At 38.2% G+C, this 10,913-nt stretch overlaps 1 protein-coding gene across 1 annotated transcript in view; it reads right to left on the reverse strand.

The window, feature by feature from the left end:
* LOC106876469 (fibrillin-2) overlaps positions 1–10,913 on the reverse strand; it is a 148,187-nt gene that overhangs the window by 7,570 nt on the left and 129,704 nt on the right. The window contains exons 52-60 of the mRNA XM_052976637.1: positions 10,366–10,503; positions 9,419–9,556; positions 8,650–8,787; positions 7,056–7,193; positions 6,343–6,480; positions 4,868–5,005; positions 3,129–3,266; positions 2,138–2,281; positions 981–1,118 (exon numbers count right to left, since the gene is read on the reverse strand). Of these exons, the coding sequence (XP_052832597.1) occupies positions 981–1,118; positions 2,138–2,281; positions 3,129–3,266; positions 4,868–5,005; positions 6,343–6,480; positions 7,056–7,193; positions 8,650–8,787; positions 9,419–9,556; positions 10,366–10,503 (1,248 nt within the window). The remainder of the gene's footprint in view (positions 1–980; positions 1,119–2,137; positions 2,282–3,128; positions 3,267–4,867; positions 5,006–6,342; positions 6,481–7,055; positions 7,194–8,649; positions 8,788–9,418; positions 9,557–10,365; positions 10,504–10,913) is intronic.

Raw genomic sequence — 10,913 nt, forward strand, 5'->3', positions numbered from 1 at the left:
AAAGAGTAAATTTATTCAATAAAATTGCCACTGGCTTCAACCACGGCCTCCAGACAACTTCAGAATCTCCTGCAACTCTTCTGGACAGTCTCCTTGTTTAAGTTGGTGAATGCTGCCATAATCCTTGCCTTCTGTTCATCTTTGGTGTTACAAGGACTTTTGTTGGTCTCTTGCACAACTGCACCCCACACATAATAATCAAGGGTGTTGCAGTGTAGGGAGTTAGGTGGCCAAATGTTAGGGGTGATGTGATCGCAGAAATTGTCTGACAGCCATGACAGGGTTCTCCTGCTTGTGTGGCATGGTGCAGAATCCTGTTGTAAGACATAGGGCGTTACAGTAGCCACCCTCTTGACCTAGGGCAGTACTGCCTCCTCCAGGCACTTGATGTAGGCCTCCATGTTGAGTCTGAGGCGATGTGAGAAGAAGAATAGAGGCATAATGTCACCATCACTAGTGATCACTCAAAAGACCATGATGTTGACTGGATGTTTGATTTTTATCCCTCTCAGTACATGTCCTCAGATTGACACCCAAACACTCTCAGATGTTTATATTGGAGCTTCCGGCGTCAATGCCAAGCAGTACAGTGTCATTTCCATTTGCAGTTTGTTCAGCTTAAATCCCCTCAAGGCACTGCCGCAGCATTTCTGCAGCTCAGTGACTGAAACAAGTAAAAGATATAAGATAAAGCTTTATTTGATTTAAAGACTAGTATTTGTAACAAGTATGGGCGATATAAAATTGCTCCTATTCTTCTTCTTACTTCTGTAAATGGTGGTGGTGGTGACTGGTTAAAACATGTAGCCAAAACCTCTAAAACAGGAAGTATGCACATAGACACATGATAACCTTGTGAGTTTTGATTTAACAAATTATTAAATCAGTATTTGTATTGTGGGGACAGAGAGAGGGAGAAAGAAGGAGAGAGAAAGAACAAATATATTGATATGTTGATAATTTGATAATGTTTCACTGACCTTTTTGGCAGTCGTTACCTTCATAACCAGGAGCACATCCTTCACTCGAACACGTGCCAGATTGAGGATTGCATTTACTGTTATCAGCACAGTGACAAGTGTTGTTACACTCAGGGCCATACGTATTGTTCTTGCAAGCTTGAAAATCAAAATCAATTAAGTTTAATGAGTAATTCTATAAAATATATATTTCTTTAAAAAAAAACAAAAAAAAAAACACCAGCATCCTCGTCATCATTTAACATCCATTTTCCATGCTGGCATCGGTTAGGCAGATTGGCAGCAGCTGATAAGATAGAGCAGGGGTTTTCAAACTTTTTGACTCGCGGACCCCTTTATATTTTAGGCTTTACCTTATAAAATAGGTTTATTGTCAATTAAAAGATTTCGATTAAGAAACATATATAAAATCAAATTGCCCATAAAAAGTATTTGCTGTCCACAGACCCCGTCTTGTCCTTGCGGACCCCCTGTGGTCTGCGGACCACAGTTTGAAAACCCCTGAGATAGAGGCCTACATCAAGCTCTAATGCAGTGCTTCTCAACCATTCTTTTTTTTTTATCTATGGACCCCTTTGATTACTATTTTATTTTGGTGGAGCCCTATAGCCTCTCGATGTTTAAAAACTAGTTTTATAGAAACTTCTTCCAAAATCCAAAATTCCTATTTTGTTTTTCAAACATAGACTTGTGTAGGTTGAACTATGTAAAACATTAAATAAAGAGACTGAGTCATTCCTTGCAATAAATACATCAAAATCAAAAATTTTTTCATGGCTTGTTAATATTTTACTGTGTTCCCAATTAACTAATTTGCATGTGTGGAACACCTAAAATCTTATTATGGAACCCCAGAGGACTTATGAACCCCAGTTGAGAACTACTGCTCTAATATCTGTTTTGGCATGTTTTCTATGGTTACATGTCTTTCCTTATGCCAACCACTTCAGAGAGTGTGCACTGGGCACTTTTTACATGGCCCTAGTGAGGTCACCAAATAACTCACAGGACAAAACCCTCACCTCAACTGAGCAGTATCAAGGGAGGTAGCTTTATTCCAGTTGATGAGATGTTAAAGGATGGTAAAGGGATAAAAACAGGTGTCTTGCAGCAGAGGAGATAGATGGCTATTCTCCCAGTTGGAATCCTTTACTCACCTGATTGACAGTCTGGCTCAATGAAGCCAGCTTCACACTGACCATGGCCACCATCACAAAATCCATTTGTCCTGTTGCACTGTGTGACATTCTTGCAGTGACATCTTTCTTCACAGTTCACTCCAAACTGACCCTCTCCACACTCTGCAATGGAGAACATAACAGTTGGAACATAAGTTCAGCTTTTGTAGAAGTCGTTAAAACAGAGAAATCTAGCAACTGAACAAAATGCCAAAAAAATAAGGCAAACTAAAGATTTTAAATTCTGTCAAATAGCAGAAGATAATAATAATAATAATAATAATAATAATAATAATAATAATAATAATAATAATAATAATAATAAATGCCCGGATGCAGTACCAGGCAGTGCCTCATGGCTTTTGATCTTAACTGATTGGAAGTATTCTCACGTACATTGTTTTGTCTTGGTATAAAAGATGGGCTACAGCAAATATTCTGCTCAAGACCACAGATCTGCTTGTCAGTGGTTTGATCTTAACCGGTTGAGCATGTCTCTTAGTGGCTGACAATATGTGCATCTCTGATCATGAGCAGAAGTAGTAGGGGAGCATCATAGCCGTGTGTTGAAAGGAATCGACCTGAAGAAAATTTTAACTGGGACCCACCTGCAAGGTCATGCACTGTTAATCTTGGTACGAGATCACCATGTCACACATATATGGTTGTGATGCATGTTTTGGAATGGAATGAAAACATTCCTTTTTTTAAAACAACTTGTGAATGGAGATGAAAAATAGATTGTGTATGAAGACGTAGTACAAAAAAGATCCTGGAGTTTGCGTACATATGGTTGTGATGCATGTGCCTGGTGTACCCTTATCAAATGAGTAGTCATGATGGGTATACTGGGATTCATATATTTTACCCCAGTGTCACTTTGATGGCATGCACTGCTCTCTCATTCAATAATAATAATAATATGAATAAATAAAAAAGAAAAAACAAAAAAATATTAAAAAAAGCTGACCTTTCTGGCAGTTTTCCCCATGGTACCCTGGTGCACATCCAACAGCCGAACAAAATCCAGATTCAGGGTCACATTGGTTATTATCAATGCAGTGGCACTGGTGTTTGCAATTTGGACCAAACTGACCTTTCTTGCACACTGAAAGAATGGTATTTTTAACACTGATTAACAGTTAGGATAGATGAAAATAACGAGGAAAATATCAACAATCAACTTCCACCATCAATTTCTCTTATCCACATCTTTCACGACCAAATGTTAGTGGAAACTAAGTCACATGGAGCTGAATTAAACTGTTTTAAATAATATATGTAACTCCTACTAAATATGTTTGGTGCCTTTTTCTTTTGTTTGTCCACACACCTATCTGTATATATATATAATTAACATAATATGGTAAAAATTCGATATTAATTAATATCAATTTAATACCAGGAAACTAGCACATTAAAAGAATAAGAAGGTTCTTGAAAAAATTTTTCGAGATCCTAAAAAAATTATAGTACTTGTGTATATAAGATTGACCAGTGACCGGTCTGTCAAAATGCTAGAAGAAGCTCACTTAAAAAATTCTCAAATACGGATTCAGCGGAGCAAAAACAGGCGGGCTAGACCAGTGAAAATTGTACATACCTCGATTATCTGCAGACTATAGTTTCAAAATCAACACTTTCAAAATAAAAATGTCTACAATTTTCACTGGTCTAGCCCGCCTGTTTTTGCTCCGCTGAATCCGTATTTGAGAATTTTTTAAGTGAGCTTCTTCTAGCAGTTTGACAGACCGGTCACTGGTCAATCTTATATACACATGTATATATATCTATATATATATATATATATGTGTATGTACATACATACACACAAACACATATATATACATATATATACGTATATATACATATATGATGGGGTGCTGAAAAATTTAAGGGTATCTCAAAAGATTTGGTTGGAGGCACAACCTTCTGAATTCTTTTACAGGGCTTAGAAAAAAACTGAAGGACCACTGTAATAAGTGTGTGAATCTGAGAGGGGAATATGTTGAATAAAATCATAATTAACTGATCCTCCCATATTTTCTTTTACTCAAAGCCAGAATCTTTTCAATATCCCTTGTATGTGTGTGTGCACGTGCGTGTATGTATTACTGTTTCCTTGCCTTGGCACCTATGACAGTTGTAAATGAATGTCACTCTCATACAAGATGTGTCCTTCACTCCAAATCTTCCATGAAAACATCCTGCATCATAGGGAAATATTCTTTTCTACTCTAGTCACCAGGCCTGAAATTTTGGGGATGGGGCCAGTCGATTAGATCGACCCCAGTATGCAAGGATGGAAGGCAGAGTCAACCTCAGCAGATTTTGAACTCAGAACGTAAAGACAGATGAAACACCGCTAAGCATTTTGCCTGGATTGCCAACGTTTCTGCCAGCTTGTTGCCTTTGTTATAGGGAAATATTACCTTGGAAATGGGTGAAGGTTGACAACAGGAAGATCATCTGGCTGTAGAAAATCTGCTTTGGCAAAATACCTTCTGACCCATGACGGCATGGAAAAGTGGACATAAAAATGACAATGGTGATGATGACGAAAGGCCACACACAAAGATCTATATAAAGGCTACATACAAAGATCACACCCAAGGACATCATGTAAAGGTTACATACAAAGACTGCATGCAATGATGAATTGAACTGAACTGAAATGGAGAGAGAAGAACAGTTAATATTTCCACTCACTTTTCTGACAAGTAGACCCAGTGTAACCATCTTGGCAAATGCCGTCATAACACGAACCGTATATCTGATTACACTGGGATATATTCATGCAATGACATTGTTCGTGGCAGTTAAGACCAAACGTTCCAGCTGTACACACTGAAAAGATACAATAATAATCTTTAACTGGTAATAGATGAGGAACAGATGTTTCATTAATAACAACAGCTATCAGTTATAATTTCTTACCTAGGCTGAAGGTAAGAATTTAAGTGGATGGGGGAAAATTATGGATTAAATCAATCCCAGTATTTGACTGATATTGTATCAACTTCTGAAGGCTGAAAGGCAAAGCTGACATTAGCATGATGCAAAGAGCCAGAACAAAGTCCGCAGAATAAGACCCACAGATGCTCTAATAATTCTACCAAACCAGCGCCTTATATAACAATAATAATAATCCTTTCTACTAAAGGCACAAAACCTGAAATTTAGTTGGGGCAGGGGCTATTGGGTCTCATTGACACCAGTGTTTCACTGGTACTTAATTTATTGACCCCGAAAGGATGAAACGCAAAGTCTACCTTGGTGGAATTTGAACTCAGAGTGTAGCGGCAGATGAAATACCGCTAAGCATTTCACCCAGCATGCTAACGATTCTACCAGCTCACCACCACCTTACATAATAATAATAATAATAATAATAATGGTTTCAGATTTTGCCACAAGGGCAGTAATTTTGAGGGAGGGGATGAGTTGATTATGTCAACCCCAGTGCTCAACTGGTACTTATTTTATTGATCCCGAAAGGATGAAAGCAAAGTTGACCTCAACGGAATTTGAACTCAGAACTAAGTAACGGCTGAAATACCACTAAGCATTTCATCCAGCGTGCTAACGATTCTGCCAGCTCGTTGCCTTAATTATAATAATAATTATAATAATAATTATAATACTGGTTTCAAATTTTAGCACTAGGCCAGTAATTTCAGTGTGAGGTTAAGTTGATTACATTGACCTGAGGAAGAGGTGGACGAAGAAGAAAGCCTTTATATGTATGTTCACGTATACCTATTGAATACGCATATATTAGTTTACTTGGCAAGTTCTGAGCATCTTTTAATATGCAAAAAGGGATATAGATAATTGACCTTGCAATAAATCTTATTCAATGAAATAATTCCCATTATTATTGACTTTTGTCTATTAGGCAATTTGAATATTCCATCAGCATAAAATTTGAATGGTTTTGAAGAAAAAAAAGTTATGTTGATGCATTCTGACTCCATCGTTAAATATTTTTCCTGGCAGTGAGTTCTTTAGAGACAAAAACAAGTGATAGATGCCTTGATGAGTTTTAGATGGTATATCATGGGATCAATTTGTTTGACTAAAACTCAGCAAGGCTGCAGTCCAATGATTGAAACAAGTAAATGATGAACAATAACTGAAAGTAAAATCTCGAATTAAGAATTCAGACCAAACTTCATACAAACCTGACTGACAGTTGTCTCCTTGGAAACCAGCAGCACATCCGACACTGGAGCACACTCCAGATTTAGTGTCACATCGGTTATTGTCGGCACAATGGCACAAATGTTTACAGTTAGGACCAAAGTATCCTCTTTTACATTCTGAAATACAAATATTCACCGTCAAAACTGATATCAATGGTTGTTATTTAATGACTAAGATAGACTGCAGAGATATGTGATATCATATACTTGCACGTTGAGAGTGTTCTGTAATAGCTGAGGTGGAGTGAGATATATACAATATACAATACATGAAGCTGTATGGTGTATATCATATATGTGAAACTGCATGGTATATAGTTACTTGTGAAGAAATGTAGAATATGTGAGAAGATGAGTTTGTAGCTGACTTACTGTTCTGACTATATTCCCATCAACTGGTTCATATTTTGAATTGCTTTTAACTGAGAAAGAGCTTATATAATGGATGCATTACACACACACACACACACACACACACACACACACACATATATAAATTATATTATTTTATAGATATTGTTATTAATTATAGGCACAGGAGTGGCTGTGTGGTAAGTAGCTTGCTTACCAACCACATGGTTCCGGGTTCAGTCCGACTGCGTGGCACCTTGGGCAAGTGTTTTCTAACAATTCTGCCAGTGTGTCATAGAAACCAGAAATATTCAGAACACCTCATGTAACAAGGGACTTACCAGTTTGACAATCCGTCCCAGTGTAACCTGCTTCACAGATATTGTTATGGCAAGAACCATCAATTCCATTACACAGAGTGTTATTACTGCAGTGACACTTCCCTTCGCAGTTCATACCAAACGTACCAGCTGGACACACTGTAATATAGAAAGAAGTGAGGATGATAATGATAATGATAATAATAATCCTTTCTACTAAAGGTACAAGGCCTGAAATTTTGGAGGAGGGGACTAGATTACATTGACCCCCAGTGTTTCACTGGTACTTAATTTATCAACCCTGAAAGGGAATTTGAACTCAGAACATAGTGGCAGATGAAATACCGCTAAGCATTTCACCTGGCATGCTAATGGTTCTGCCAGCTCAGTACCTTAATAATACAAATTATAATAATAATAATAATAATAATAATGATGATAATAATAACAACAATGATAATGATGATGATGATGCAGCACCTCAATGCCATGATGCAGTACCAGGTAGTGGCTCTCATGGCTTCTGATCTTAATTGATTGGAAGTGTTATCATGTACATTGTTTTGTCTTGGCATAAAAGATGGTCTACAGCAGATATTCTGCTCAACACCACAGATTTGCTTGTCAGTTGCTTGACCTTAACCAATTGAGCACATCCCTTAGTGTGCTGACAATATGTGCATCTCTGATCATGAGCAGAAGTAGTGGGGGAGCATCATAGTCATGTGTTGAGAGGAATTCTTTGGGGTTTGGATAATTCACCTTTAGAAACATGGGTGTTTCATTCAATGCTGCTAATCGCTTTGCCTGGCATGCCAATGATCCTGTCAGCTTGCTGGCTTAAAAAAGGTGGGGCATAATAATGATAATGATAACAATGGTGCAAGGCCAGCAATTTCGGGGAGAGAATAAGTTGGTTACATTGACCTGAGTGCTCGACTGCTCCTTATTTTAGCCCCTGAAAAGAGGAAAGGCAAAGTTGACCTTGGCAGCATTTGAACTCAGAACATGAGGACGTGAAATGCCGCTAAGCAATTTTTCCAGCATGCTAATGATTCTGCCAGCTCACCGCCTTGCTGTTATACTCATAATATCCTTTCTATCATAGGCATGAATGAGGCCTGGATTTTTACGGGGGGGTGGACAACCGATTACATTGACCCCAGTACATGGCGATGATGATGATGATGAAAGGGATGACAATGATGACGAACAATATGATGATGATGACAATAACCATGGTGATGATAATGAATGCAATAACGGCAATGACAATGATGAAGATGACAATTATGATGTTGATGACGATAATCATGATGATGATTGCACATGAGTGTGATGATGAAGATGACAAAAATATGATGAGGATGGTGATAATATTTTAGATATTTATCATCTTAATGATTATAAACATTACTTTTAACGATGATAATAGCAAACAATAATGATTGTGATGAGGGTGGTGAGGCCGATAACATTGATGATACAAATAGAAATACTGATGCTGATGATGGTGAAGATGGTGATGGTGGTGGTCATGGTGATGGATAGTGATGATGGTAGTGGTGGAGGTGGCAATGAAACAATTGCTTTTTATATTTTGCTAACTACAGACCTGTTTGACAGTTGTCTCCTTTGAAACCGGCAGCACACCCAACACTGGAACATACTCCTGATGCTGTGTCACAGTGCTTGCTGTCTGCACAATGGCACTGAGATTTACAGTTGGTGCCAAAGTATCCTTTCTGGCATTCTGAAATTCAGAAAAGGTAATATATTAATAACATGTATATGGACAATACGAGGTCTACACCTTACATAGTAATTTGGCCATCATCATCATCATCATCGTTTAACATCCACTTATCATGCAGGCATGGGTTGGACGGTTTGACTGAGGACTGGCAAGCCAGGAGGCAGCACCAGGCTATAATCTGATCTGGCAAGGTTTCTACAGCTGGATGTCCTTCCTAATGCCAACCACTCCGACATTGACCACGTTTGGATGGTGCTTTTTGTGCCACCAACACGGGAACCAGTCAGGGGGCACCAACATCGTTATTCTAGGGAAAGGCAAAGGCTGATACAGCTTAGCACCAGTGATGTTGCAACTCATTTCTAAAGCTGAGTGAAATGGAACAGCGTGAGATAGTGTCTTGCTCAAGAACACAACACACAGCCTGGTCCAGGAATTGAACTCACTACCTCAACACAAACAAACATCTGAGATCTGTGCCACCCTATATCACATACACCTCCCCTACCCTCCACAAACCCCCATGTTTATATAAAACCTACACACCTCAATATTGCCTACTTAATTACATCACATGCTGAAGGAATGCAAATAAAAATGTCATCTTAATGCGCCCACTTCAACTTACCTGTCTGACAATCAAGGCCCATATATCCAGGTAAACAGATACCATCATGGCACATACCATTAGTGGTGTTACACTGGCTTTTGTTGAGACAATGGCAGTTGTATTGACAATTTTCACCAAAGGTTCCAGGAGAACACACTGAAATAAAACAGGAATATTTATAAAATAATCAGGCATGGCTGTGTGGTAAGAAGCTTGTTTTCCAACCACATGATTCTGGGTTCAGTCCCACTGTGTGGCACTTTGGGCAAGTGTCTTCTACAATAGCCTTGGATTTGGTAGATGGAAACTGCAAGAAGCCCATTGTGTGTGTATGTGAGTGTGTGTGTGTGTGTGCATGTATGTGTGCGTCTGTGACTTAGTGGTGTACCTGTAACTTAGAAGACGGAAAATAATGTTTTTATTTTCTTTTTGTTTGCTTCCATTTTATTTATATTTGAAAAGCTTTCTCCTTTGTTTCTGTTTTTTTTTTTTTTTAATTGCAAAGAGTTTGATATCATTAAAATTAATTTTACGTAAAACTTCTGCTTCCAATACTTAGAAGAGACTAGACATTACAAATATTATTTTAGCAGGCTTAAAGTGATTTCTTTCATGCTGCAAACCCATTTTCTTTTCTGTTGTGCCCCTGTCTCTTGATACCCTAAACACGTGCTTATTTTGCTTACTGGTTAATCCAGGGCTGCATGGCAAGATATGGGAACACATGGGATTATGAAACAGGGAGAGAACATTGCAAGGATTTAAGAATTATGAGTTTTGAAAGTTGTTTGAGGAATTACAGAATTACATATTCCGAAAGTTATTTTAAATCAAATTACAGCATGATAGTATTACGATTTAGATGAATGTCTTTATAATATCACTTACATTAAATTTTAAATATTTGTCCCGTAAGTCAGGACAGGAGCGGTGAATGTATTAGCAACAAAATCAGAAATACAGACCTGACTGGCAGCTGTCCCCTTTGAAACCAGCAGCACATCCTACGCTAGAACATACTCCAGATTTAAAGTTACAATGGTCATTGTCAGCACAGTGGCATAAATATTTGCAGTTCAAACCAAAATATCCCTTTTTACATTCTGAAATAGAAAATTATAATAACTTCAAATATTAATGAAAGATGATGAAGATACGGTTGCATAACGAAATCCCATGTACCTACAAATCGTTGTAGTGGTGTTGGCATAGGAATGTGCAGATAAAGAATTTGGAGACAGTCAGAGTGTGACAGGGTAGTTAGGCTGAGGGCTTGACTGCAATATAGCAAAAGTGTCATTTATCTCTGCTTCTGTTCCACAAACCTAGGCATAGGAGTGGCTGTGTGGTAAGTAGCTTGCTTACAAACCACATGGTTCCGGGTTCAGTCCGACTGCGTGGCACCTTGGGCAAGTGTCTTCTACTATAGCCTCGGGCCGACCAAAGCCTTGTGAGTGGATTTGGTAGACGGAAACTGAAAGAAGCCCGTCGTATATATGTATGTATATATATA

Source organism: Octopus bimaculoides, chromosome 25 (assembly GCF_001194135.2).
Source record: "Octopus bimaculoides isolate UCB-OBI-ISO-001 chromosome 25, ASM119413v2, whole genome shotgun sequence".
NCBI classification, from domain to species: Eukaryota; Metazoa; Mollusca; class Cephalopoda; order Octopoda; family Octopodidae; genus Octopus; species Octopus bimaculoides.